This window comes from Kockovaella imperatae (genome assembly GCF_002102565.1).
Source record: "Kockovaella imperatae strain NRRL Y-17943 chromosome Unknown BD324scaffold_1, whole genome shotgun sequence".
Classification (NCBI taxonomy): domain Eukaryota; kingdom Fungi; phylum Basidiomycota; class Tremellomycetes; order Tremellales; family Cuniculitremaceae; genus Kockovaella; species Kockovaella imperatae.
Window position 1 is genome coordinate 1,801,953 of NW_019028941.1, and position 26,107 is coordinate 1,828,059.

The 26,107-nt window shown below is 52.3% G+C and overlaps 10 protein-coding genes across 10 annotated transcripts; 3 read left to right on the top strand and 7 right to left on the bottom strand.

Moving 5' to 3' along the window:
* Positions 1–152: 152 nt before the first annotated feature.
* Positions 153–1,281, bottom strand: BD324DRAFT_575234 (hypothetical protein; the record flags this gene model as incomplete). Its single annotated transcript, XM_022013114.1, has 3 exons — positions 153–244; positions 300–580; positions 635–1,281. The coding sequence occupies 3 exons, from the start codon at positions 1,279–1,281 to the stop codon at positions 153–155; spliced, it is 1,020 nt and encodes a 339-aa protein (XP_021874891.1).
* A 564-nt stretch (positions 1,282–1,845) lies between these two features.
* On the top strand, positions 1,846–3,333 carry BD324DRAFT_613657 (ribosomal protein S5 domain 2-type protein). Its single transcript, XM_022014523.1, has 6 exons — positions 1,846–2,223; positions 2,269–2,388; positions 2,435–2,540; positions 2,619–2,761; positions 2,824–2,941; positions 2,998–3,333. Exons 1-6 carry the CDS (start codon positions 2,037–2,039, stop codon positions 3,224–3,226), a joined length of 903 nt encoding a protein of 300 aa, XP_021874892.1. The 5' UTR covers positions 1,846–2,036; the 3' UTR covers positions 3,227–3,333.
* A 92-nt stretch (positions 3,334–3,425) lies between these two features.
* Positions 3,426–6,222, top strand: BD324DRAFT_613659 (hypothetical protein). The gene is made up of 10 exons (XM_022014524.1): positions 3,426–3,636; positions 3,686–3,864; positions 3,926–4,496; positions 4,540–4,803; positions 4,850–5,094; positions 5,135–5,339; positions 5,380–5,574; positions 5,630–5,756; positions 5,799–6,042; positions 6,091–6,222. The coding sequence occupies exons 1-10, from the start codon at positions 3,456–3,458 to the stop codon at positions 6,130–6,132; spliced, it is 2,253 nt and encodes a 750-aa protein (XP_021874893.1). The 5' UTR covers positions 3,426–3,455; the 3' UTR covers positions 6,133–6,222.
* On the bottom strand, positions 6,223–8,000 carry BD324DRAFT_613663 (N2227-like protein-domain-containing protein). The gene is made up of 7 exons (XM_022014525.1): positions 7,803–8,000; positions 7,632–7,750; positions 7,145–7,581; positions 6,747–7,099; positions 6,514–6,705; positions 6,398–6,463; positions 6,223–6,351 (listed from the first exon to the last, which is right to left on the bottom strand). Exons 1-7 carry the CDS (start codon positions 7,875–7,877, stop codon positions 6,313–6,315), a joined length of 1,281 nt encoding a protein of 426 aa, XP_021874894.1. The 5' UTR covers positions 7,878–8,000; the 3' UTR covers positions 6,223–6,312.
* Positions 8,001–11,189: 3,189 nt separating this feature from the next.
* Positions 11,190–13,093, bottom strand: BD324DRAFT_613666 (hypothetical protein). Its single transcript, XM_022014526.1, has 5 exons — positions 12,544–13,093; positions 12,286–12,479; positions 12,133–12,230; positions 11,955–12,079; positions 11,190–11,894 (listed from the first exon to the last, which is right to left on the bottom strand). The coding sequence occupies exons 1-5, from the start codon at positions 12,845–12,847 to the stop codon at positions 11,401–11,403; spliced, it is 1,215 nt and encodes a 404-aa protein (XP_021874895.1). The 5' UTR covers positions 12,848–13,093; the 3' UTR covers positions 11,190–11,400.
* An 868-nt stretch (positions 13,094–13,961) lies between these two features.
* On the bottom strand, positions 13,962–16,771 carry BD324DRAFT_654744 (kinase-like domain-containing protein; the record flags this gene model as incomplete). The annotated part of the gene is made up of 7 exons (XM_022018804.1): positions 16,486–16,771; positions 16,163–16,432; positions 16,013–16,121; positions 15,307–15,972; positions 14,374–15,257; positions 14,099–14,318; positions 13,962–14,062 (listed from the first exon to the last, which is right to left on the bottom strand). Exons 1-7 carry the CDS (start codon positions 16,576–16,578, stop codon positions 13,962–13,964), a joined length of 2,343 nt encoding a protein of 780 aa, XP_021874896.1. The 5' UTR covers positions 16,579–16,771.
* Positions 16,772–16,924: 153 nt separating this feature from the next.
* On the top strand, positions 16,925–17,320 carry BD324DRAFT_574831 (anaphase-promoting complex subunit 11; the record flags this gene model as incomplete). Its single annotated transcript, XM_022013090.1, has 2 exons — positions 16,925–17,126; positions 17,181–17,320. The coding sequence occupies 2 exons, from the start codon at positions 16,925–16,927 to the stop codon at positions 17,318–17,320; spliced, it is 342 nt and encodes a 113-aa protein (XP_021874897.1).
* Positions 17,321–17,806: 486 nt separating this feature from the next.
* On the bottom strand, positions 17,807–19,193 carry BD324DRAFT_613675 (hypothetical protein). Its single transcript, XM_022014527.1, has 5 exons — positions 18,989–19,193; positions 18,689–18,928; positions 18,207–18,632; positions 18,016–18,162; positions 17,807–17,965 (listed from the first exon to the last, which is right to left on the bottom strand). The coding sequence occupies exons 1-5, from the start codon at positions 19,040–19,042 to the stop codon at positions 17,816–17,818; spliced, it is 1,017 nt and encodes a 338-aa protein (XP_021874898.1). The 5' UTR covers positions 19,043–19,193; the 3' UTR covers positions 17,807–17,815.
* On the bottom strand, positions 19,176–22,079 carry BD324DRAFT_613676 (fungal-specific transcription factor domain-domain-containing protein). The gene is made up of 8 exons (XM_022014528.1): positions 21,918–22,079; positions 21,334–21,846; positions 20,202–21,284; positions 19,957–20,154; positions 19,876–19,916; positions 19,644–19,840; positions 19,415–19,594; positions 19,176–19,362 (listed from the first exon to the last, which is right to left on the bottom strand). Exons 1-8 carry the CDS (start codon positions 21,969–21,971, stop codon positions 19,259–19,261), a joined length of 2,370 nt encoding a protein of 789 aa, XP_021874899.1. The 5' UTR covers positions 21,972–22,079; the 3' UTR covers positions 19,176–19,258.
* A 416-nt stretch (positions 22,080–22,495) lies between these two features.
* Positions 22,496–25,714, bottom strand: BD324DRAFT_648105 (P-loop containing nucleoside triphosphate hydrolase protein; the record flags this gene model as incomplete). Its single annotated transcript, XM_022017780.1, has 13 exons — positions 22,496–22,825; positions 22,875–23,155; positions 23,194–23,275; positions 23,332–23,493; positions 23,541–23,843; positions 23,891–24,025; positions 24,067–24,239; positions 24,283–24,440; positions 24,483–24,679; positions 24,717–24,791; positions 24,831–24,981; positions 25,036–25,161; positions 25,212–25,714. The coding sequence occupies 13 exons, from the start codon at positions 25,712–25,714 to the stop codon at positions 22,496–22,498; spliced, it is 2,676 nt and encodes an 891-aa protein (XP_021874900.1).
* Between the last annotated feature and the right edge of the window lie 393 nt (positions 25,715–26,107).

The window sequence follows — 26,107 nt, forward strand, 5'->3', positions numbered from 1 at the left end:
ACGGTCAAGCTATAATACTCTATATTTCACGCGAATTCAGCTCGTGGATGCTATCTAGGTATACCCGAAGGCCAAGGAGGGTATCTTTTCTCGTCATGCTCGTCGTCAAGTCGTCAAGTGAAACACCGTATCCTTCTCTATAAAGCATCGTATTACTTCAGCAACAGGTTGGTGGCGCCGAGCCAAGCCCAAGCCATGGCTCCACTGATGATGGGGAGCGTGAGATTGTCATCGAGGCCGAGGTCTGAGCTGGGTAAGCGCGCACTCGAGATGAGATAGAAATTCGGGGGCAAACGCACCCATAGCCTCGGCGATCGCCCCGCCTATCCCAACAATCACGGCGGTACTCAGTAAGCCTGGCCACGTTCCATCCAACAAGAGCCATCGACCTTGACTGCCATGCCACCAGAAACCGAGGCAGATCAAGATGCCTGTAACGGTCGCTGCTAAGAAGCCCGCGAGCGATTTTCGAGGCGCGAACCGAAGCTGCTGGACTCCCGGGAAATGGGACGGGAGAGGAGGCGTGTATTTTCCCCATAGCCGACCAATCGTCGACGCAGTGGTGTCTGACCAGGACAGGCTAAAAGACCATGTTAGCACATGCCTAGAGAGGTTCTGCCTACACTACACTCACGTCAAGATGGAGATGACGGCAACGTCCCGAGGGTAAACTGCAAGCACAGTGATAACTCCCATCAGATACCAGACTACTCCATTGATCCGCGAGCGCTCCTGCTCCCTCATGAGGAAACCGACGATAGATTCCCAGTGCTCTGCAAAGACTGGAAAGCGAAGTCTGGCCAGATCAATGGTGAAAACACTGATCAGTCCTGTCGAAAGAACCGTAAGAAGCAATGTGAGGTCTTTGGGATCGAGGTAGTAAAGTCCCAAAGTCAAGAACCCAATCGAGGAGTGCAGCGTCTTGCGTGGAATTTCCCAATCTACTACATTCTTTGGCGTGACTCCAGGACTTGGTTTCCGTTTGATACTGCTACTTCGACGTTTTCTCTGCAATGGCCGACCAGATGCTGTCTGAGTCGACGCAGCGGGTGGGGGAGGTCTAGAAGTGATGCTGGATGACGAGGGGATCGCGTCACCCGTATCCTCGTCGGGATCGGGTATGGTAGGCAGGGTCGGCAGTCCATTGTAAGCTGGAGACCCCGGTGAAGATGGGACTGGTGATTTAGACGATCGAACAGAGTGACTCTTTCGCGCTCGGATCGCATCATCTTCAATCTCCAAACTCCCATCCCTCCACGTCCTCCCTCCTCCGTTGCCCATTTCCCGAGGCGGTTCAGAGGATAGTCGTGATTGTTTGCCTGATCTCGAGACTCGACTCGCCTCCCCATCCACGTATTCCTCCTGCATGTCGAGAGGTACGTTCTCCTTGTATCCTGATTCACTGGCGGCTGATGACGTTGGTCCACGCGATGATGACCTCCCTTTGGTACGAGTCTGACGAGGTGTCGCGCTTCGAGGTGAAGCTGGACTGGGTCTTCGAGCGTAGGACGAAGAGGAGGAGGATCCTGAGGGGGGTGGAGGCGATTGAGATGCCTTTAAAGCGTTCTGTGAACTACGAGGTGATATCCGTGCTGCTGCTGCTGATGTCGAATGGTTCCGCAATTGCGGTAGAGAATAGGCAGATGCCATGGATTGAGAACAGGTAACTTGTTTGCGTGTGTGTGGCGCCAGGGTGATCAAAAGATGGTGAGTATGACAGAGCTAGGTCACAGAAGAGACTGCTGGACGACCACAGAGTGTCCTCGACGTGAAAACAGTCACAACAAGTCGCTGGCCTACCGACTCACCTCCAAAAAAGTCACGAGGTCACAAGGGGACGACAGGTGAGAAAAGCGGAATCAAAAAAGAAAGAAAGAAGAGATAGACGTCACCTGAGATTGCCACGTGTGAAACTATTTTATTATATTGAGTGGTATTTTTGCTCGGCCATTTAATCCCAAATCTTCAGTGAGTGGAGGATGTTCACCGGGTCAACCAAGAAGATTCAGCATTGAGGATCACCCGTCGGAACACCTATGACAGTCTCAGAAGCAACGGCATCAGCTCAGGACATGGAAGTGGACTCCTCTTCTAAGGCGGAATCCTCAGCTACCGCCTTCAAGCGCTTGCACCCTGGCCCCTATCTGTCCAAATTCCTCGCGAAAGGCTATCGTCCCGATGGCAGAAAAGTGACCGCTTGGAGAGATGTAAAGATCAACAAGGGTGAGCTGGCCGATCAGAAAACGATCCGAAAACTCATGCAAGTAGGCTCCGTGTCTACTGCGGACGGTTCGGCGCTCGTTAGGCTCGGAGACACAACCATGGTGTGCGGTGTCAAGGCGGAGATTGCAGAGCCATTGGCAACGTCGCCTCGATCAGGTTACATCGGTGAGTCGCACACAGTTCCCGACTTGTACTGAGTATTCGTTTTTAGTTCCAAATATCGATCTGCCCGCTCTGTGCTCGCCAAAGTTCAAGCCTGGTCCACCGGCAGATGAAGCGCAGACAATGTCAAACTGGCTCTTTGACCTCATCACTTCGTGAGTGATCTTTTTACGAGAGCGGACATGTCTTGTCAGCCCTATCCATGGAGCGCAATCTGACGGTACGTCTCATAGCTCACGCACGGTCGATCCGCAATCTCTCTGCATTTGCCCTGGCAAAGCTGTTTGGGCATTGTATATTGATGTTGTGTGCATCAACTATGACGGCAATGCGTTTGATGCCGCCGTTTTGGCAGTCATGGCTGCTTTAGGGAATAGTGCGTGTCGCATCTTAGCGCTCTACACTGCCCTTCTATGGACTTGCGCTGACGCGTATCAGCTCGACTGCGCTCCGCGACGTATGACGACATCACGGCCAAGGTCACTTGCAGTGACGATTTCCATTCTCTTGCTCTGGGCCGTCTACCGCTCTCTTGCTCTTTTGGAATATTCAAATCGTCAGTGCAGCACACGCTCTCCGCGACCGTAACGTCGAGCTGACTCGCCAATTTAGAGCCTATCTGCTCCCTGATCCATCTTCGTTCGAGGCACCACTGATCCATACCACTCTGACAATAGCTTTGGACGAGGAGAACAGGGCATGCTTGGTCCGCCACGAAGGCCTAGGAGGGACAGATACGAAAAGCGGTCAGGATGTCCTGGATGAAGCTTGGTCGATCGCAGAAGAGAGGGTCAGAGAGATCCGGCGTCTCTTAGATGACCATCCGGCAACAAACCGATAAAGACTCCCGTTTGGCGCCCTCAGCTCTCTGCATGCGATGCCAGTAGCTAGTCCTCCTCATGCTCCTGTTGTAATGCTAATCATGTACATGAATTTACATCATCGGACCACAGTCAAAGCAACGCCTCAATAATAATTCACGTGGCGACTTTGCGAGCGCATCGGACCGGACCCTTTGTTCCGTTTGTATCTGCACTTTATCTTTCTCTCTGCTGTGGGCGGCAGTCGAGATGCCCGACACAGAGCCAGGAGAGGCTCCGGTAGCTCCTGCTGATGGGGCGCAGCTTCCAGCCTCTCCCCGGTCCCCTCGACCAGCGGGACGAGGTTTGCCCATGCCCGGCGGAACAGACTTGCCGCCAGGTTTACCACCCGGTGTATTCATTGCACCTCCTCCACCTCGTCCGAACCTAGGTAAGTTGAGCTATGCATCGATCTGATATGCTGAAGACGAATCACATAGGCTCGCTGCTCTTCATGGCGGCATGGTTCTTCTTTATGAACGGGGGTAACAATATGCCTCAGTCTGCATACATCGGTGAAAATGGACAGATTCAGATGCGTCAGACGGAGCTGGGACTCATTCAGGAACAATATGTGGATTACAGGAGCTTTGTGAATGGTACAGGGAACTGGTCCGAGGTAATTGCTGTCCCGCTTGGAAGATTGTCTCTGTGTTCCTCTCTCTGACCCCCTATCCTAGCCTGCTGCTCCTGAGGTCCAACCATTCGCTCTCCTCCCACACGAGTATAGGCATCCCGCAACTCATGCGTTTTACGACAACATTACAGGCTTCTATCGTGATGCTCGCGTTCATCCGATCAACCTGCTGCATCCTCCCTCATCATCTCCACCTTTCTTTCACAACGTGGTTCTCCCCGCCGTCAACACTACAGGTCAATGGAACGAAACCCTCGTCGCAGACCTCCAAGGAGAATGGGATTTTCAAGCTGTCAACAAATGGAGCATGAATCTCAAAGAGAGGAATCTCTTCCTTCAAAATCACACAGACTGGACATGGGTCAAAGGCAGCGCAACACTCTCAGCCACTGGGGATAAGGAGATTGAATATGATTTCTGGGGACTTCACTTTGTTCCTAATGGAACTTACAATCTCTTTGGTCTCCCTGATGGCATGCGTATCGACATTCGAAACATCCCACGACTGTTCCCCGAACATGCCAATGTGACGAGACACATCATACTTGCCGAGCTGGAGAAGGAGTTGAGAATACAAGAGCAGAATATGTTATTGACGGATGCTACGCCGGATGGTGGGTCAGAGATCTCTCAGGATACAGGACTGACCCGGCGTAGAGAACACGCTCACCAAATGCCCCCTCATGATTCATTTGACCGTACCGCAAATCCCATTTACTACGACGCCCAACGCTGTCAAGCTGTACGAGGATGAACTCCATGCATGTACAGGAATCAGGTGGAGTCTTCCCCGACCTCCTGGATACTGGGAAGGGCGAGGTATGGGAGGCGTCGCCATTGCAGATCAATGTGGTTGGGCATTCGGTATCGAGGGAGGGAAAGGGATAAGATTAGATGATTTCTGGCGAAAGTCAATCAACTGTGAGTAGAGGCGATCCAAGTTCACTGGCTGACTCGCCTCCCACAGACGCTTCGTTTGCCTCTGCCTCCCAACTCATCGTCCTGTTGCTCCTTGTCAGACAAATGGAAGCGACGCGAACACCTTCTACCCTGACCAAAGTATCCGTCCCGACGATCGTCATGATGGGCATTGCAGATTCGTGGATCTTTTCCGCACACGCAGTCATGGGCATTGTCTCTGACAATCGGACGAGTATGCCAATGCTAGTCCCCGGGTTCTTTTGTCTCTGTACTGCGATCGTCTTTGTCCCGGTGAGTCGAGGAAGATACAATGTCGCTGACATTGGCACAGCGATACGCCGTCCTTTTACACCGCATCCAGGCTCCAGAGAGAGCCAATACGACGGCGGCGGGGAACGCTCAGCGGACCAATACGGCACCTGTGACAGGCACGACGCCGACCGCTGGCGATGCAGCTCAGCCCTCTGTTGAGACCGAGAGCGCGCCACTCATCGAGCGTCTCCGCTCAGCGTTGATCGAGAACAAGGGCTTGAGATGTCAGTCGACATCTCACGTGATTCCGCTGACTCGAAGCAGTTGCCGGCGGTATGCTCCTTCTCTTGATCTTCTTCAACGTGGCTTTCCTCCCCTCCATGATCCCGTTCCTCCTTTTTATCATGTACTCTTTCTGGTTGCCTCAGATCTGGCGAAATGCCCGACAGGGGAATACGCATGCGATGGATCATCGCTTCGTTTTGGGTACTTCACTGGGACGTCTGGCTCTGCCTCTCTGTGAGTGAGCGGCCTTGCAAAAATGGCACATCAACTGACAGCATAACTGTTGCAGACATCTTCGGCTGTCCTGATAATGTCTTCTTCGTCCAGCGTACCAACTGGGTTTGGATCCTCGTCTTCTGGCAGTGTATTCAGATTATCATCCTGCATGCTCAAGAGCGATTTGATCCATCCTTTTTGTACGTCATTTCGACCTTGCTGTGGCTGATCGTCCCCTCTAGCCTCCCCAAACGTTTCGCCCCGGCAGAATCATACAATTACCATCCACTCCTCCCACCTTCGGACCCAGAAAACCCCACCATGGACACCGAAAAGACCTGCTCAATCTGTATGGAGGAAGTCGACACGCGACCTGGTCCTTCTGGAGAAGTGTTACTAGGCATGAACCCTAGACGAGCCTACGCTTTGGCCCCATGTCATCACTTATTTCATACTAAATGTCTGTCTCAATGGATGGCGATCAAAGTGAGTGGTCCCAGATCCACTGTTTCAACCTCACTGACTCTTATACAGACCATCTGTCCGTTGTGTAAACGTAGTCTGCCACCACTGTAATCACACTTTGCAAGCTTTCAGCATCATGTTGTATTGCACACCAGTTGCACACCTCCAGATTATATGCATGGATGCAGAGGATAGAGATGATGTCCGTCTCATGTGCATAGTCCGTCTCATGTGGATGGCAGCTGGATTGTCGTTCGAAGGGCGACTTTGCATATATTATCAGGCTCCATATCAAGCCTTTGGCCTCTTTCTCGCCGTCCAAAAAGCCGCCTACAGCACATGAGTACACAAGCAGGTAGAGATCACGCCTGCTCACTGTATATGTATTCCTGAGCATATTATCCGGTATCCCAGTGTAGCTCGTCTCTATGAGCTTCTCCTCCTGATTATCTTGGTTAGCCCAGCTCAAGCGATGCGAGAACGTCATCGTACGTGCAGATCAAAGCCCACTACTCTCGCAAGCTCCTTGACCTCGTCTAGACTAAGCTCGATGGATCGATCGCCAGCTGCGGATACTGTCGGAGAGTTCTCAAAGTGCCAAAGAAGAGGACCAAGATTGATCCATACGCCGCCGTCTTCCAGGATGGTATAGATGATTCGCAAGAATGTCAATGGGTTCCGTGCCTATCGTCTGGTGAGTCTACGAAGCATGCGGAATTACTCACGCAATCGAGGAAGAAACAAGTCACGACTGCTCCCCATCGACCTCTTTGACCCTGTCCATCTCCTCCCATCGTCACATCACTCGGTGTGTCCCAACTGGATGGTCCGTATATATCCTCAAAATCGCCGGCTATCAAGCTGAAATCGCCGCCTGACCTTGAGCCCAAGACTTGAGCGGGACAGACATCCGGAATGTGCACACGGCGTAAGAGATGGTTCGAGGTCGTCAAGTGGTTTGAAAATGAATGTAAAAATGGGAAGATAGTGTAGGTGTCTGGAGCTGTCGTTTGATTCAAGACAAAATGGGATGCCAAGAGCATGTATGTGGAGAATTCGTTGCCTTGGGACGAGAAGCCTAAAGGGCAGAGTCAGAGGTTGTCAAGCGTCTTTCTTTACTTATCTGCAGCTGCAATCTCCATTGCCAATCGACCCAGGCCACATCCCGGAACGAGGACTCTGATGTGTGATCTGGGCCGATGAGAGCTTTCGCCGTTCTTGTCGAGGGGACACAACCTCTCTAATGCCTCCAAGATGGGTACATAACATGTTTCGCGCTCTGTCTTGCCTTCTTTCGACCAATCCCGTACGAATGATCTTAGTGTTGACCTGACTTTATCTTGAGCTACATCATTTTCGTGTCGTTGTTTTGCTGTCGACTGAGGATGGTGTGAGGCGGTGCCGTGACCATGATCGTGGGAATGAAAGTCACCATGAGAATGAGAATGAGCTCCATGAGTGTACCCATGTGTGTGACTTCCATGATCCTCATCGTCCGGCTCTTTGATCATCTCTGCGAACAGGGGATCCGCAATCATCTCATCGATGAACTCGGCATTTCTGAAGCTCCTTCAGAATTCTCTCCGGATTTCTTCACACGCTATACTCACCTCCTGATACCCTCATCTACCGCTTCCAGCTTTTCTCTGAATCCAAGATGCTCGTAAACCTCCTTGTCTTCCTTTGGCAACTGCAGAAATGCCATTCGCCTCGCATGATTAGCCGAGAGCTAGACGCCGTCTGTCAGTTCGTCACACGTCTCAAGAAGGCAGGCGGCCCACATGATACTGCATGTATCCATCGTAAGCTTTCAGGACAGCTCGCCAATGAGCCCTCTCTTCTGGCGAGTCAGCCATGGTCTCAGTGACAAGTCTAGACAATTTGGCAGCGAATCGGAACCTTGGCAACACTCAATGAGCCGAGCTGAGCCGGCCGACGTGAATGATTTTCGGCAATTCATGCGGGACGGTCGGCGAGCGTAAAAGAGCCTGCAGTATCCACTTCTCAGCTGTGTCAATCCGTCGCGATAGAGGTATCACTTCAGGATAGCGATAGTAGAGTCACCAGTCAGCTATCAACTTAGCCCTTTGTAGCAATATTGTCAGGCAGCAAGTCCACTGGAACCGGCGTGCTATGATACTGTCCGGTTGTCCCGCGGAATCTGATCCACCTTACTCCTCCCTACACTAAGGGTGTGTTCGACAAGTCTCGTTGCCTCTTTCAGGCCTGTATAGCTTGATATCTTACTCTGGGCTGACAAGACTGCTGCATGAAGCCCTTTGAGACCCCGATGAAGGGGCACTCATTCCTCGCCACTGCTCGCTCCTTCGACTGCCACCCAGAATAATATTCAACTCCGGGTTATTTTTTACCATTTTGTGTTTTGACGCCACTTTGCTTTCAGGCGTGACTGACTTTTGGGATGCTGCATCAATGTTATCAAACCAACAATCAAATCAACCCTCACGAACTCGAGACTTTCACTTGTCTGCCAAATCTCCTCTTTCTCAAGTCTTCAATCAGATCATCGCGTCCATTCAGTCTCTTCTCAGTAGCTCTGTCGCTCGTGCTGTTTCCGTAAGACACGAGGTCTTGAACACCAGCCTCGACTATGGCACAAACAACAGACTTCCTCCCTTCGGGTGCCAACTTGAAGGATCTTCCACCCCTTCCAGACTCGCCAGAACTGCCCCTTACGAACCCTAATGCTGATCGATACAAACAGCAGTATCTCGATGAAGCAGATCTGCCAGTTTCACCGGACGGTCGCCCCCGTGGTTCAGAATACAGATCCTCATGGCGCACAAACAGTCATTCAACCCTATCAAACTTGACCAATTACCCCCAGACGTCCAGTCGACAGCTCTCGAACCTTTCACCGAGGAAAGACAGAGCCTCCAATGACATCAACCCTACTCCTCACTCAATACGACGTACCTACAAAACGACCTCAGCGTTGTCAGACCTTCTGGCACCCCCTAGACCTGCTAAGAATGAACGATCAGTATCTGGCTTTGCGGTCCCTCCTCAAGCAATGGAGATGTCAATGCTCATGGACTGTGCACCACTCACCGAGATGACTGATCTAGACGCCAGTGTCATCCTCCCGAGATCACCTTCCGGTTTGCCGCCGCCCTCACACAAAGGCTATCCGGAGGTTGATGTTAGCGGGCCAAAAGGAGATTTTCACGATGGCATCCCTCTCCCATCGTCGTCCAGTGCAGAGATCGCAACTTCACCATCTCTCGGGCAATCTGTCCTTCTCCCCTCCACCAAGTCCTTAGACGCTGCTCTGCCCCTCTCGACCCGTGCTTTGGAATGCCAAGCTCCACCTCGTACGGCCGCCTCTCCACCCTTTATACCTCCACTTCCTAAGTCATCCTCTGCAAACTCTCTCGGGTCTGATGGTGACCATATGGGCGCTTCTGGTACGGCAGGCGACGTCAGCACGCTGTTCCCCGTCTCTGCAAAGAAAAATCGTCATCTCTTGCAGGATGAGAATCTATTGAAGAAGGAGACGATGACATTTGACGATTTATCCATGATGGACTTTCGCCAGCCACTACCGGCCACGGGCTTGAAGAATCGACAGGCAGTACGCCAAGCCGCAGATCCCGACATGACAATGGATGTAGGCGCTCTGATGGCTCAGATGAAAGGCAAAAGAGCCTTGGCAGGAATCGAAGAAAGCTTTGTCGATCTGCTCCATGGCAATGATGGCTTTGAGGGGCTGAACACGTACGTGTCTCAATTTTGAGTTTGCTGCTGATTGCCCAGCTCAATCCTTGGAGGCGCTGATGAGTCTTTCCTTCCCCCGTCTTTGCGCCCTGCGTGGGGCCGAAACGGAACCATGCCATCTCCCGCAAAACGAGCTATGGATCGGGCTCCTACAACCCCAGCCACCCTTCGATCAGGCATCGCGCCGGGAACAGCTTCCAGATCAACTCATCAGAGATCAAGAAGTCTGCATGATTCTGGTCTCCAACGTACCGATGCACCCCTTTCGAGTCATCGACAAAGACTAGCGTCCCCAGCGCAAGCTGCTCATAATCCTACTACACCAACTGTTGCTCGTCCTCGTCTTGGCATGACCCCTACTGCCTCGAAGCGAGTATCATTGTCAGCAGGGGCCGTCCCAATGACAATGAACGCCTCTCACAAGAAAATGGAGCTACCAGTCCGGACGCCACGTGCTGTTGAGCCGACATCACTGGGAAGGTCGAAAAGCATCGATCGCCGCAGCCGATTGATTCAAGGAGACGGTTCGCCGGTGCTCTCGCAGGCTCGACTTGATGCGCCTCGCCGAGGTGTCAGCACTCCAGCCAGATTGCTCAAGGAGCGTGTTGTACCTGCCGCTCGATCGGAACAGATCGTGCTTAGGGAGCCAACATTGCCTGTAGCTGAACCCGCTCAGAGAATCCGAACCCAATCAGGCCTTCGTCAACCCTCAAATTCGATCTTGCCTAGAGTCGGGTCCCATGCGCGGACCGAATCGACTCCTGCGGCTACAGTGACCGCTCCACGAGGGCCTACTGCGTCCTCTGGTACTAATCGGACCTTGATGAGACCCACGTCCATCGTTCGTCCGCCTGGTTCCTCAAACGAGGGTAACAGTGCCTCGAGAGCATTGCCGAGATCCCTCTCAAAACCTAGTCTTGCACCAAAGGCTAGCCGAGAATTTGGTAAAGACGCTTCGGCGGCCACGAATAGGGATCGCATATCACGTCTGCCCGCGCCATCCCTCGCATCAAAGCGGTCTATCGGGGCCAAACTCTCCTCTGATTCCCATTCCCCTGCGTCCCCCTCCAAACGAGCAGAAACAGTCAGTGCGAAATCCAGAGCGTTATCGACACCTGCCTCTGCAATCGTGAGACCACGACCTGGGCTTTCTCAGACGGCACAGGGTTCAGATCGGCACCGCATGAACGAGGCTCCAAAGCTTTCGACCGGACCGAACTCCACCTCGCGAACGATGATGTCTTCACTGGCGGTTCCGACCGGCAGGCTGCCTCGCCCTGCAACTGGATCGCGATTACCTCCGGCGTCAACTGGTTTGAGTAATGCTGGGTTCGACGATCTGAAGGCGAGGCTCAACAAGCTATCGATGAGGCAACCGACGGGCAGGAGTGCAAAATGAAGTGGGTAGCAGAGGAACGCGCTCGTTTTGTATACCATAATGCATGTACCTGTGGACGCTCAAGTTGTCAGCCTGAGGGCTTGGTAAGCGACGGCGATTAAAATCTTGGGAGCCCTTGATACTACTACTAAATACAACGTCTCCGGTTTGCGTAGCGGTCTATATTTCTATTTCGCTGGCGGTGGAGTCTTTCCTATGATATACCCACGACATGTACGCCTCCAACTCCCAAACACTCGCCCTCATTCGTCCTGAGCGACAGACGAGCCTCGACCGTCCGTCGTCTGGTGAGATGACTGCCATTGCCAAATGTCCATGTGTGGACACAGCTCCTGAACGGGCATCTCTCTGTATCCCTCGGGGATGGCGATCAGGACCTTGCCCTGACTCATGCGCTGGTGTATAATCGGCAAGAAACGGTCACGTTGGGATGACCACCAGAGTTGACCCCACCATTCGTTGATCAGTTCCTTGATGGGTCCATTGAAGTGAAGGGCAACGGGAACTTCTCCAGTCTTTCTGTGATGAGCCAGCATTGGATAGAGATCCCATGGAATGTAATCCGAAGCTTCGGGATCCGAGTAAGAAGCAGCCGTACTGGGATCAGGTGGGTAATGGGTACCCATGAATCGAATATTTTGAAAGTCCTGGAATCCTGGCCAGAAGAGTCGAGAGTGATAGTCGACAGAGAGTCTGGTTTTGACAGGTTGATCCGTCAAGAAAATTCCGAAGGCACCTGATGGAAACAAAGTTCAGAAACCACACGGAGCCCGGTGAGGAAGTCGCTTCTACTCACCTTGATCGTCCCAACCCTCATATGTGTCGCTGAGCATGAAGTCCCAGAGTTCGTTGTAAAAGGTCCTCATCTTGCTCAATTTCCCAATGACGGTACCAGAATTGACATGGCGAGGCAGAGTTTCCCTGAAGATCCAGTCAGCATGCGGACTTGCAGACCTCTTCGCACACTGGCTTACTCTTGATCGTAAGGCCTATTGGGATCGTCGTTCGGACGGTACAGATTCGCGTTTGGACCGTTGTGAAGCGGTGACCAAGGAGCATCCTGGCAAATGTGCTAGTTCAAGTGATCAGCCCGGCTACATCTGCATCGAAGATGATGAGCTACTCACCCCGTTCGGGTCATTGGGATAACAATTCTTCTCCGCTGCGGCCATGACATCTACATCGCCATACTCGGTGAATCGTCTCGCAGCGACTTCTGGCGAAAGCTGGATGAAGACGTCGAATGCGTCCATCATCAGGATCAAGTCATCCTCTTCAAATCCAGCAGTGTGGACGGGGGAGTCAAGAAGATCACGCAAGCCTGTGGGGAGAGGGAGCGGCTCAGCCAACGGCTCGGGTGCAAGAAATGCCATGTCGCAACTCACCTTGAACCTTCCGCATCTGATGCTCGCTTTCTACTTCCCAATTGAATAAGATGGGCGTCCAGCCATTCACCACCGCCCCTTGAATCGTCTTGCAAAAAACTACAGATCCATCTTCAGACTCGGCACTGCGCTTGTCGACTGGGAAAAAAAGATGAACGTTGGGTACCCCCCCACTAGGGTGATTGCCTAGACTGAGCAAGGTCTTTGGATCATAGCTGTCATTGTGCCACACCAGGAGTAGGACGATCAAGACCGCAGGAACGATCAGCGCCGTGTAAATGTTGGCCCTCAAGGACATGAGCATGTTGAAGAGGTCTGGGATGCGTTCCTGCCAAGGTAGATTGGGGTGGGGAGAGAGATTTTTGTATGCCACACCAGGTGGATCTTATCTGCACGACCGCAAAACCTTTGGTGTTGTCTCCCAGAGACTCAAGCTCAGCTCAGAAAAGCAGTAAGGCGTCTTCGGATCGATATTGGAGGACGAATGACCGTCAGACAGAGATGTAGAGAGAGTATTAGACGGACTATAGTGGATGCTTCACAGCAAGTCCCGACGGACGATTTTTCATGCAAGTGGCGGAGAGGGCCAAGCCTAGAACTTTTTCCCCCCCCTCCTGCTGCCTCACTGACACCCACCCATACCTCGCAGCCCTTTCTTCCCCTGCTGTAATCCGATTATTCGGTGCACGGGAAGGAATTGGGCTTTGTGTGGAATTCTCAGTTCATTTTTATTAACTTGGCCAAGATCGATCGCCCATCAGGTGGAAAGGAAGGGGGAAGTAGGAGAGGGGGAGGGGGGCAGCCGTACCTTTTTTCCCCTTTAGCCACCTTTGGAAATGGAGTGTCCCACGTGCTTATTCGGTACACGGAGATATGCAGATAGTCCGTCAGTGCACGTGCAAATGCATTCTTCAGACAGAGACTGTCTGCAACAACTGATGCAAAGGATGGCCTTTAGACCAGCAATTCTCAGGTGCAACGTCGTGTCTTGCGCTCATATTGAAGCTATTTGTGGCTTCTGAAGGGCATTGAGAAGACTTTGATGCGCGGGAGATATGAAGAAAACAAAAGCTCCGGTCAAGAATCGATTCAAAGCCATGTCCGGCGACATGGACGTCGCGTTGACCAGAGACGACCAGAGACATGATGTCCATAGCGGCCAACGCCAGTGATATCCAGCAAAGCGACGCTGGAGAAGATGACGAGGAAGGTGGGTAGCACCGTATGGCGCAGATACATCGTGCAGATGTCTAGAGCCATGTTCTTGGCCAAGGGACGATACCTTGGCAGATCGAGCGAACAAAGAGTCTGACGAGTAGCCATGAAGCTGATCCAAAGGGATCTATGCACCCGCCTTGACGTACCGTCTCCACCAACTATATTGCTCGAAAAGATCAAGGGGACCAAATTCCCAAGGGTCAGACCGTGGAGACGGTAGACTCCTCCCATGCTATGCGAGGTCGTTCCAAAAGGACGTCAAGGTCTGCCTCCACCATTTCCAACCACACTCTCAGCTCATCTGTACAGAGTTCAAGCTCATCCAAAAGATTCTCACTGTCCAGTCGACCGAGTTCCAGCGATCGAAGGACCGCTGTCTGCCTTGTCGTCCGCAGATTCGGCATATCGTTAGGATTGCGAATGGCGGTAGGAGCCGGTCTCTGCGCTCGCCCATCCAGCGCGAGTGGCGATGGTGCCGGGAAGAAATGCTGCGGTACCGAAGTGGCACTTGGAGATGGCGGTAGGATGTCTGGACCTTCTGGAACGCTTGTTGATAGCTGATGGTGAGGAGACATGAGTTAAATGGCTACTGCAGTCAATAACCCTGCTCACCTTTAAGAGACCGCGCAGACTAGTAGCCGACTCGGCGCCGACGCGACTGCCACTCCTCGTTCTTGTCATACCGATGCCTTGACTAAAGGCGGGCCGAGGTGGCGCCAGAGGAAGTGTAGGGGATAGGAGATCATCATCATCGACTCCAGCCAGGGCAAGAGCGTGTGCCTGTGCTTGTGATCTGCCTTCCATGACTGTGACTGAAGCCTGACGCATCATGGGTGGTCTAGTCATGCTTGCAAGACTGGAAGGTCCTGGCCCTGCCGATGCCTTTGAAGGCGCATCATTAGAGAAAAAGAAGGGGGCTGCAGAATGATTGCGTTGCATCCCTGCCGGACGAGGCAGCGCAGGTGTTACTGAATTGAAGCTTCGATCCTGAGCAGATGCTGGAGGAGGTCCTTTGCTGACCAATGGAAAGTGGAAACCGCGGAGACCTTCTCCAACTGACCCACCACCTGGTCGGCGAGGCCCACCGTTAGAGGATCCATCTCGCTGAAGATATTCAGGCTGCCCTCTGGCTGGGGGATTCGATGCGAGCGAGTCTGAGCTGCCTTTGGAGCGAAGTGGGCGATCGAAAGATGGAGGAAGAGGTAATGGGTCGTTCGATACCATCTCTCGAGCCATGAGGGACTGCATTGAGGCTCCTTCATTGGAGCCTTGACCCGAGCCAGACGTTGGCTCATCCCGGGGGAATTCTTCAATCCTTTGACGCACTGTTGACGCATCGCCGTTCCGAGTGGGACCTTGACCTGGGAGATCGGGCATCGATGGGGGGTTGTCGGTGGACTTGAAGGGATCAGGCTCATTGGATCCTTCGTTGTGAAACAGCTTGCGGATTGACATCGGCGCTGGTCGGGAATTGGCCGGGCCGATTGTCACGGCCTCTGTGATTTCGACGTCAGAGACTATGACAAAGCCAGTCTGGCAACTCACCACCGACATCCTCTCCATCGGTGCGGATTAGGCTCATACGAGAGCGGACAGTCTGCATAGAGATCAGACTGATATTTCCCGTCGTTTTCGGACCTACATCAAAGGCCCAATCACCATACGGCACCCCATCTTCATCGATCTCGTCGTCATCGATCGCAGCTCCAACTCCCGGGGCAAGACTCTGCCTCTGCCCACCGCTCTCTTTCCAAGTTTGAAAGCGTGTGATAAGGTCCTGTAAGGGCGCTAGAGGAGTCTTGACCTGATTCCTTATCCATCTCATCTTCGCCAGCTCTTCGGCCGGCGACCTATCACTCGGCTCTTCGTTCAAACACCCAGTGACGAAATCCTTCATATCCCGAGACCATTCCGATCCCTCCAGTCTCGGCGCTCGCATTTTCCTATCGCCAAGCATCATGACTGCTCGAGCTGCAGGCTGGCCAGAAAGCGGAGGCTCGCCGTAAGCCATTTCTAAGAGAGTGATACCGAGTGACCAGATGTCAGCTTTGAAATCATACAGCCTGCCTTCTGTGACTACTTCCGGAGCCATCCAATAGGGTGTGCCGACGAAAGTGGATCTTTTCGAAGTTGAAGAAGCAAGCAGAGCGGCGACTCCGAAATCGCAAAGCAGGACCCTGATAGGGGATACCGAGAGGAGAATGTTCGCAGCTGCAACTGTCAGCGTCGCTAAGGTCATTGACAGACTGACCCTTTAGGTCCCGATGGATCACTCCATTTCTGTGTAAGAATGCCAAAGCTACCAGCACCTCCCTTATGATGAGGCAAATATGCAACTCTTTCAAAGGTTGAGCTCGGGACTGAGATAGTTAGTTTAGGCATGTTCACCACCCTATCTCACCAGTGTTCGAACACTTCCGCCCTCGGCATACTCCATGATGATCCATACTTTCGGGCCCTGCATCAAGCTACCGTAGTACATTGTCACATTGGTAGGACCCGAAGCGTCCATCATGAGTTGTTGCAGGAGGGAAATCTCCCTTTTGATATCGGCCACATCATCGTCCTCGGTATCGAGATTTATGATCTTGAGCGCGACGATATGCCCCGTAGGGATGTGGCGAGCCTTATACACTGCTCCATAGGCGCCTTTCCCAGCAATTTCTAGTCTCTGAGACGTTTCGTCAGAGCTGCCATGGAAACCCCATTGCAGAGATCACTCACCTCATATACGGATTCTGGCTCGACATCCTTCGGTTGAGATGCTAGGCTGGCCCTATACGCCTCCTCTCGTTCAGAGGTCTCGACTAGTGACATGTTCCATGCCCTTCGCCCGTATCACGAAGAGCCTGTTGAGACTTCAGAGTCGAGTACCGAGAATGACTGAATGAGCTCTGCGCGTTCGAGCTGAAACTGAGGCGTTTCAGGGGTGCGTGCGCACATGGGGTATTACTCTTTTTTTTCTGCTGGAGGGGGGTGATTAGGGTTTCCCAAGCTTTCTAATCAGATGGTTTTTGTAATAACCACTGTCTCAGTTCGCGGCCAATCCTCTCGAAGAGCCAGACCTTTTCATCAACCTCAAGCTCAGCAGTGAACAGGAGAGCAAGCTGTATGAGAGAGGCTCATTGTCACAATCGTCCATGAGCCATCCATCCTTTGCGCTATGAAAGTTACGATTCTTTCCTACAATTCTGTCGCGGCTTGGAAGTGGGACACTTCGACCGAGCCTCACAAACTATGCGACTACGCGACGAACGGGGACACGGACGATTATGATGATGACGACGACGAATGTGGTATCTGTCGACTAGCTTATGAGAGCTGCTGTCCGGCTTGCAAGATCCCTGGGGACGATTGTCCGCTGAGTACGTCAGCTTCGCAATGTGCCTCCACGAGACGAGCTGATCCCGACATCTCAGTCTGGGGTGAATGCAAACACGTCTTCCACATGCATTGTCTTCTGAAATGGATTGACACGGAGTCCTCGAAGCAACAGTGCCCTCTTGATAGACGCCCTTGGGGTAAGGTTGACGACTGGTGCTTCGATTGCCTGCGCTGAAGCTACCCACAGTTACGGCGGATCGAAAACCAGATACGCTGCCGACAACCATGGATGGAGAGCCAGTTGCATCAATAGCTCCTGGGCCCATCATCCCCGACGACTACCAAGATCGGTCTAATGATGGTGATGGTCCGAGGCCTATCGACACCTCCATCGAAGAGGCGGCAGAGGAGGATTCCATGGAGGTTGACCAGGACAGCGGTGCAAGATGAACATGGTGAATCGGCAACGAGGTTTTCGACATCGAGACGCGGCACACATCATTGGTCCCTCCCCATGACAAGGTCGTCTGCTAGCATGGGCCGTCACCGTATCGTCGGTCCCGATTTGCGAAGGATGTGAGCCTATGATCGGAAAGAATGGAATGCGGCCGAAGGGAGCCCTTGCATGATAACATTTCCATGGACTCCACTACGATGGCAAACGCGAAAGGTGTAGTCATAGCAATTGTAGCCTTACATGTCGTGATGTGATTCCAGATCACCTTCCTCTTCACACCAGCCCCGACTGGACCATCTCTTTGAATCGTTTGACTATCGGCAACATGCCTCCCTCGTCGACGATAAAACCCAGACTGGTCGGATAGGTGTTGTCGAATTTTGCAGGCCAAGAGCTGACGATACGGCGATTGGTCGGATCATCCTGAGAAAGCAAGTCATCACTCTGCCAGCTCCAGCTATCCACTTCCCTACCTTGAAATCCAGCAACTTCAGCGCTTCTTCGCCCTCGATTTCAACCAATGCGTCCAGCTCCTCCTTCACGGTTGTTGTGAAACCAGGCAGGTAGACTGTTCTCGAGTGTCTTTTGAACTTTTCGGCGGGAATATGTTTCGCAATCACCTGCATCGCAATGTCAGTATGATGGCTCCTATTTTCGCACGTACGAAATTCTCAACGGTCGTCTCTGGACTAGCGACCCAAGCTGCAAGGCTCAGTGCGTCGTCCTCTGGGCCCGTGCCGACTGGACAGATGGCTCTTTGCCCATGTAACGGTTCGCGGATGATCCCACTTATGAAGGCTGATGTCGCCGCGCTAGGCGAACCAGGTCGAACAACGACGGTCGGTAAGCGGAGTATACGGCCGTCGATCAGACCTCGTCTGGTATATTCGTTGACCAAAAGTTCCGAGACGAGTTTTCCGGTCCCGTAGGCCCCTTCGGGTGTAGCGATAGTATCTGGCGTGACGATCTCGGGCAGGTCACCACCGTAGACAGCGAGAGAAGAAGTGAAGATGAACCTGATGAGATCACCAGATGATGTGGTGACATTCCGACAGGCATCAAGGAGGTATCGTATGGAATCGATGTTCACCTGAGTGTGTTCGTCGGTCAAATGTCGTGCCACCAGACCAAGAGGACCTCACTCACTTTCAAACCCAGGTCAAAATTATCCTCTGATCCTCTCGACATGATCCCGTGGAAACAGTAGATCGTATCCGGTACCCCATACTCCGTTCTCAGAAGCTTTTGCATCTCGCTAGGATCCGTCAAATCAGCCTTGACGCAGATGCAGTTCTTGGCTTCTTTGGGAGGTTTGGGCTCAACGATATCCGCGAGGATGAGATGGATATTGGGAGTCTCTGGGTCGTCTAACAACTGTCCTGCGAGCTAAATTGAGACGAGCGCGAACGTCAGATAATCACCAACACGGCAGAGCTCCACACCTACAACATTGCCCAGCCAACCGCCTCCGCCAGTGATCAATACGACATTTCTGCTCATTGCGTCAACTGTAGCGTTTGAGACGTCTTCTCGTATCTATCTGATCTTTCTGACTATGTGGGCGTGTGATGCGTGAGTCCTGATGACAATGTGTATAAGAGCCTCCATGATCCAACATCATGGTTCCGGGCCGGTCATTTTTCATCCGAACATTCTCGGATCAATTTTTCACTTTATCGCCGGACGCGATTTCGCCGCAATCAGCGAGATTTTGCATCACGGCTGAGCGAGGAGCCTTTCTAGATCTAAATCATCTGCCGGACCAAAACTCATCCCTTCTACAGAGTATCCCGCCATGAAATCTGCAAGCGCTACGGGATCTGAGTATGACGCATCAGCTGCACGGCAGAGAAACCTTGACGAGACACTCACTTTGATCAATCAATGATCCACTCCTCACTATGCTGTCTTGCAGTGATCTGTCGTCTGCCGGCGCGACATTGTGCGGATGATGGCGATCTGTCTTGAACCTTCTCAGAACCCCTTGATCCGGCAAAGAAATGAAAGGAACTCCTTTGTTGCCTCGAGGCCTCGATGCGGTGACTCCAGACCCTACAAGAGATTAGCTGTGAGGCCTGGCACAACGAAAAGTCTATCTCACTTTGTTCAAGCAAACTCAGTACTGGCCCGATGCCTGACCAATAAAGTTCCATTCGACCGAGAGCGTTCAAGATCACGGACAGATTCTGCTTCGTCATTGAGCTGAGCAGCGCATCCTCGGAGTGTCGAGGGAATGGTTCCGGTGAAGGTGGTTGATCTTGAGAACTAGCTGTGCGCATCTCAAGGATAAAGGTCATACTACGTCGTGAGCTCGACTTTCAGGTCTGACTTACGCTGCCACAAAAAGGGGCTGGACGATGAACGGATTGCTGGTCTAAATCGTGTCAACTACAACAGCACATTGATGCACTCACGTATGTCGCGTGTTCGACCAGATCGGCGAAAACCATGCATTCGCATATTTGCCTCGATGAAGCCAGGGAGAGGGAGCGGTTCCTTGCCATGTTCTGAGTAAGAGGTGTCTCCGCCCCGTGAGGGGATTGTAGGAGTTCTGGATGATAGACGAAGGCAACGACGGCATTCGCCCAAAGATGCAGCGCAAGATAGATTCCCTGTCGGTGCGAGTCAGAGATCTCGACCAGGTAGCTCGACTACTCACTCCATGGCTTTTACTGGCGTGATGTCGAAAATTGTCCGCCAACCATTGTAAAGTCGGTGGAAGGGCACTGATGAAATGAACTAATTCAACCTGAAGTTGTCCTAATCTCTCCACGAGATTCTCCACCTTATTCACTAGTGTCCTTGACCGACCGCGCCGACCATTCAAGAGGTCTGATATCCGGCCACAGATGACCATGAGCTTGACGAACTGTACATACGGGGCAGGCTCCGATAAGATGGCCGAAGGGTTGGTTTCGAGATATTCAGAGGTATTCCTAGCGGGATCGGGAAACATGTAATCGTCTTCTGGGAGTGGTATTTCAACGACGTCGTCTGCAATGGACGCTGCTCTGCCCGTGACGAACGATATGATCCTATCCGTCATGAAGAGATTCCAGAAGAGTAGTCTGGTACGGGTGACATGCGCGACCGATTCATAAATGGTACTGTCTTCGTGAATTCCGAGATCGATAGCCATCCTGAATGCCATTCCACTGAATTGCCAGAATCCAGCTTCAGAATTCAGTCCATAGGAGGCCCAAGCCAGGTACAGCAGCCCGGTACACACGTCATGTGTTGGGAGGTGCAGTAATGGCACGATGAGCTCCTGAGCCTTTGAAACGAACGGTGCGGACGCCGCGCTACCGACGGGACCGGTTGACGTCGATGTCGCGTTCAAAGGAGATTTCGCACGTTCATGCGTCCGGACCAAGATGGTGGATATTGGAGGCTGAGCAAACCTGGCACCAAGAGCGCAAGCACAATTGGTCAAAAAAGCACTTAGAGTCTCCGTTTCGATCCGCTCTTTGACTCGTTGCCGACTAAGACTTGGAAAGAATTGGGAGCAATGTTGGAAGAACAGCTCAAGAAGAGGATCTCGAATATGTGGCAAGGGCATCCCGGATGGGTCCCAGAGGTCCTCAGGTATATGCTGAGGTAAAGAGAACGGCGTAGAAGAGAGATCGCTGGGAGACTCGTGCACGCTTCGCTCAGAATGTCCACCATGACTTGAGTGAGGAACTCGACGCTGGAGTTTCAACGAGATCCGATTGAGACCAGGCCGGATGGAAGTGGGGCCAGACTGGACGACTCAGCTTGAGCTACGCTCGTCCAGGGTCAGAGAAGCTCACAAAATGATAATAAAATAGTTCAAGATCATCGTCCTCGGATGGATCTCCCTCTATGAAAGCAGCTTGGCGTTGAACGGCATTGATCAGCCTGGGATCCATCGGAGCATGGACACCCGCCATCGTTTCTGATTGGGAGGGATTCATGAAATCTTGAGAACCGAAGGAAGGGCGAGTTGATGTCGAAGAGCCTATTCCGAGATCATGCTGATGCTGAGGAGGCAACATGCCATTTGCAGGAGTCATGGACGGCGGATGACCCCCCAGCGTCGCATTCCAGACATCTAGCCAGCCTAGATTAAAGCCTAGAGCCACAGCAGCGTCTTGGGAAACACTAGAACTAGGCGCGGAAGGACCATTTGGGAACAACGTCTGAGACCCCAGAGTCGTTTTTGGAAGCTCTGTCAGGGCATGTCCTGCTGCCATCCATTGTTTGTCCGCTTCGATCTGCTTTCGAGTCCGTTTCTTCCTCCGTTTCAGAGGCCATTCGCAGATTGATCCGGCCTTTTCGCAGGGCTACGTCAGAGCTCAATGTCAGCCTTCGACTCTAGGGACCCGCTGCCCATGTTCCCGATGCTTGAGCTCACCTTGCAGACAGGCTGATTACCTGGGCACCTCGTCTTCTTCTCTCTGCATCTCATACAGGCCAGATAGACCCTCGGCGTCCCCTTTCCGTGTTCGGACCTGCGTTATGAAGATCTCAGCATCATGTTCACACTTTCTTGCAACAGACCCACGGTCCATCTCCGAGACTGCTACGAGAATCTCTCCGGCTGTTGGGCACGCACGACTTCAGCGATTGGATATTTCTCGGTCAACACCGATAATTGATGTCCCGAAGGTCAATCAGATCATTCTGCACTCACTCTGAGGCTTTCGTTCTAAAAGTCACCTCATAGCCATCATCCTCGTCACTGTGCGCACTCGTGGGCATGTTCCCAACACTGACGCAGTTTCGGGTTCGATGTTCAAGCTGGCACTACCAGGTACCGAAATAATTAAATAAGAGCACCCAGGTGTAACGCCGCAACCACGGAGAACTTCCCCGATAGAGGAGGAATCTCACCCGTCAGCTGGACCGTCGGCAGAATATGTTTGCCTCAACTGCGTACGAAACACCAGATTTACATTTAGATCCTCTACAGACGAAATGAAGCGATTGCCCTTAACTGACTTCTCTGACCAGACTCGATATCAATTTGTACGCTGGATCCGGATCTTGTCTGGCCATTTCAGCCATGCCAAGGAGCTTTTTCACTCCGACCAGCAACTCGGCTCTGCCTTCTTGACCGAATTTGGCATCTTGCAGCATCTGCATTGCTCGCTGGTGTTCTTTCGAGGAGGGGAACAATTTGACCTCTCGAACGACTTGATCAACACCTTCAAGACTGTCGATGGGTGAAACAGGAATGTCGGTATCAAAGACTGACTCGACGTCCATATCTCGTAGAATCGAGCGATTCGAAGTGGTCGCTAAGATGAGCAAACGGCGCCCCTAAGATCGCATCAGCGAGATTCGACCCGTTCCTGATCCATGCAATCACCTTGGGGGGACGCTTGCCAAACAATACAACGAGCGCTTGCAATACTCCATTGGAGAACCGGGGTCCGATGGGGTTCCAATCCAATAATCGCTCAATATTATCAACAACAATGACACTGAAGGGACTCTTATAGCTGTCTGTGAAGATCTTGTTGAGCTGGTTAATCTTTTGCGACTCGGCGAATCCGACCATGTCCTCGGACGAGATGAGTTTGATGAAAGGAAATTGAGATTCCATGGCGATCGTCGCGGCCAGGGCAGACTTGCCGGAACCCGGAGGACCTGGGACCTGTCAATGGGGACCGGATCCAGACACCTACCATGTAACAATGCAGAGACCAACGGAGTTCTGTCCGAATTTCTGACCTGCTCCACAAGCAAGCTGCCGTCTTTGAGGATTTCCTGCTCACAATCAGCTCGTGCCCTGGTGGAATGCAGAGGAGACTTTTATCCCTCACGTTGACGCGTTTCGAGAAATGAATGATACCATTTTGGACGACCTGCTGAAGCTCCTCTTCCGACACACCAAAGGCAGGTTGAACTTCGTCCAGGGCGTGCATAAAGTCTTCACGAGTAATCTGAATGTCTTCTATGTTCTCAAACGCGGCGACAGTGCCGACCTGTCGAGGTCAGCACGTGGACGAGACTACGTTGATCATGATCTCACCTTGACATGACGGTTGAATGCAAAACTGGTAGCACTCTTGACCAGACCTCCGATCTCTGCTCCCGAAAAGTTCTTCGTTGATGCCGCCAGCTCCTCCAGGTCGACATCGTCCGCCATGACGCCATTGTTACGCATCTTGCTGGTGTGGATCTGCAGGATTTGGAAACGACCCGCCTCGTCTGGTAGCGAGATTTCGATGTGGACCTCCAATCGGCCTGGTCTCAATAAAGCCTCATCGATCATATCGGATCGATTGGTCATTCCGATGATGAGCACATTGTTCAGTTGGTCCACACCATCCATCTGAACGAACTTTTAGCAGCTGCCAACAGTCTGTTGCTGGACTTCACCTTTGACAGTAGCTGATTGACAATTGAATCTCCGACACCCGTGCCACTATTAGTCGATCCTCTCTGCTTACAGATGGCGTCCAATTCGTCAAAAATGATGATGTGGAGCCCACTCTCGTCACCTTTCTCCTTTTGCTACATTAGAGTCAGTAACGGCTGTGGGACTATCTTCGTACCTCTTTCTCTGCATCTGCGAACAGCTTCCGAATGTTTTCCTCACTCTGTCCCACAAACTTGTTAAGGATTTCCGGCCCATTTACGACCTTCGGCTCTCGAGCGTTTAGCATTTTTCCGATTTGCCTAGCCATCAAGGTTTTGCCAGTTCCCGGAGGGCCGAAAAGCAGAATTCCTGGGCTGATCAGTCGTTTTGTTCGCAGGAGCGTTCCAATCACCTTTGACATGTTGTATACCCAGCTTGTCAACGAGTCCGGGAGGAAAGATACGACTGGCGAAAGCACGTCGGAAGATGGCCGAGAATTCAGAATCCAGACCTCCAATTCCCATGTCCTCAAATTTGAAATTTGGTGCGAGGATAGCATTGGTTGGGCCCCTGTGCAGTGTGAGCGAGTTCATCGTTTGCAGTTGAGCTCACCTTTTCGACGAATTCTTCAGCTTGATAGCGCTTGAGGGATCCTTGACCCAAATGATCTCGGTACCCTCCATGATGATACCCGTGCGACCATCGCTCCCATCAAGAGTGGATACGGCTCGAACATTAGCCTTGAGCTCATGCCCACGGTAATCGAAAACGAGAGGTTGAAGGGGCGTCAAAGGTAGCGATGGAAACGCCTGTCATTGAGTGAGCCATGTCTAGTTTGCGGCTCACGCTGATGAAGGCTGCGGCCATCTCCTCGCTGTCAAACAGATCTTGCGTTTCTTTACGCTTCAGTCTGAATCCAACCTGAACGACATCAGTCTGCCTCTTTGACCTCCACCTCACCTCTAGTTCGACGCTACTCGCCCAATCACCGTTTCCAGGATGGTAAGGCTCGCATTCGACACGTTCGCCAACTGCCGAGAGACCGATCCATTGTCTGATGAACTTTGACGGGCCTAGACTTTGAGGAGGTAGCGTTCCAGTGGGGTCTCGGCTGCGGAAACATCAATACGACCTGAGTCAACAGGCGAGGCAGGCCGAATCTCACACTATTGACAGAATGTATTTTTCTCGGACAATGATGAATTCGACATCGGGAGGAAAGTCGGCACCATGAACGACGAGACGATTCGTCAGAGCAAGGGCATCAGATGGACAAGGAGCAATGTTGAATCTGCCAAGTGACCCTATCAACCCGGGTCCATATTTCCATCTCATACTCACACTCCTCGCCCGGTACCAGTTGAAACGCCATGTGGGCCGCCACCTCTTTGTTCATACTGATCGTATCGGTCGCGACTTCCATACCCTCCTGGATCGCCGCCACGACCCCCACTCGGCGTCATAGCTCGAGAGTTGTAGTCTGATTTCTCCGTATAGTAATCTCCTCCTCCATAACCTCCTCCTCCTCCGCCGCCTCGACCTTCATCATAGTCTCTTCCTCCACCACCACCACCGCCGCCACCACCACCTCGGGGAGGTAGACTGGGCGCTCCATAGTTCGGCTGAGAAGAGTACGGCTGTTGCCTCGCAGGCGAAGCATAATCATCTTGAGGAACAGGTGTTCTTCGAGGTGGAAGACCCGGTTGAGGAGTATTGTAAGATTCTCCAGATATTCGCTCGTAGGTTCCACCGCCGCTGCCTGGGCCGCTTCCACCTTGTCCGCCTCCCTGAGCAGCTCGTCTAGCGGCAGGCGCACCTGGATCGTTTCGCTTGAAGAATGACATGTATGAGGAGAGGTATGTTCGAAACCGGAGGGAGATACTCGCTCGTCATGATCCAATACACGTCGATGGAGGCGGCGAGCGCCGGTGAGTTGGAGCGTGGCACATATTCGAGGCGGACAGTGTGAGCCTATCCACCCGGTGATGGGGCTGTACGGACAGGTTTTAGGTGCTCTGTCTCCTGAAGGACAACAAAAGTATACAGAATTAGACTGTCCGACCTGCGGAGGGGGGCATGAATGTCAATCTCGTCTCACATTATACTCTAATTGTCCACCCCACATAAAAGCATTCTTCTCCAACACTAGTAGAATTGATACTCACTAAGATGACTCATAAGATGACTCACAGCAAGTTGCGATCCGCAGTTGCAGCATCGTGTTCCTGTGAGCAGAT

Coding starts and splice junctions, on each gene's coding strand:
- BD324DRAFT_613675 (XM_022014527.1), bottom strand. CDS start 19,042: ATGAGCAGAAATGTCGTATTGATCACTGGCGGAGGCGGTTGGCTGGGC. Junction 18,929..18,988: donor GCGGTTGGCTGGGCAATGTT/GTAGGTGTGGAG, acceptor GTCTCAATTTAG/CTCGCAGGACAGTTGTTAGA. Junction 18,163..18,206: donor AGACGACCGTTGAGAATTTC/GTACGTGCGAAA, acceptor ATTGCGATGCAG/GTGATTGCGAAACATATTCC.
- BD324DRAFT_613663 (XM_022014525.1), bottom strand. CDS start 7,877: ATGGCTGACTCGCCAGAAGAGAGGGCTCATTGGCGAGCTGTCCTGAAA. Junction 7,751..7,802: donor ATGGATACATGCAGTATCAT/GTGGGCCGCCTG, acceptor GACGGCGTCTAG/CTCTCGGCTAATCATGCGAG. Junction 6,706..6,746: donor CTTGTTTCTTCCTCGATTGC/GTGAGTAATTCC, acceptor ACCAGACGATAG/GCACGGAACCCATTGACATT.
- BD324DRAFT_613659 (XM_022014524.1), top strand. CDS start 3,456: ATGCCCGACACAGAGCCAGGAGAGGCTCCGGTAGCTCCTGCTGATGGG. Junction 3,637..3,685: donor TCCACCTCGTCCGAACCTAG/GTAAGTTGAGCT, acceptor CGAATCACATAG/GCTCGCTGCTCTTCATGGCG. Junction 5,340..5,379: donor CGAGAACAAGGGCTTGAGAT/GTCAGTCGACAT, acceptor GACTCGAAGCAG/TTGCCGGCGGTATGCTCCTT.
- BD324DRAFT_613657 (XM_022014523.1), top strand. CDS start 2,037: ATGACAGTCTCAGAAGCAACGGCATCAGCTCAGGACATGGAAGTGGAC. Junction 2,389..2,434: donor GCCTCGATCAGGTTACATCG/GTGAGTCGCACA, acceptor ATTCGTTTTTAG/TTCCAAATATCGATCTGCCC. Junction 2,942..2,997: donor TCTTTTGGAATATTCAAATC/GTCAGTGCAGCA, acceptor TCGCCAATTTAG/AGCCTATCTGCTCCCTGATC.
- BD324DRAFT_613676 (XM_022014528.1), bottom strand. CDS start 21,971: ATGAGATGCAGAGAGAAGAAGACGAGGTGCCCAGGTAATCAGCCTGTC. Junction 21,847..21,917: donor GTAATCAGCCTGTCTGCAAG/GTGAGCTCAAGC, acceptor GCTCTGACGTAG/CCCTGCGAAAAGGCCGGATC. Junction 19,917..19,956: donor TGGTCGAACACGCGACATAC/GTGAGTGCATCA, acceptor GACACGATTTAG/ACCAGCAATCCGTTCATCGT.
- BD324DRAFT_613666 (XM_022014526.1), bottom strand. CDS start 12,847: ATGCTCATGTCCTTGAGGGCCAACATTTACACGGCGCTGATCGTTCCT. Junction 12,231..12,285: donor ATCCCAATGACCCGAACGGG/GTGAGTAGCTCA, acceptor CACTTGAACTAG/CACATTTGCCAGGATGCTCC. Junction 12,080..12,132: donor AATAGGCCTTACGATCAAGA/GTAAGCCAGTGT, acceptor CTGGATCTTCAG/GGAAACTCTGCCTCGCCATG.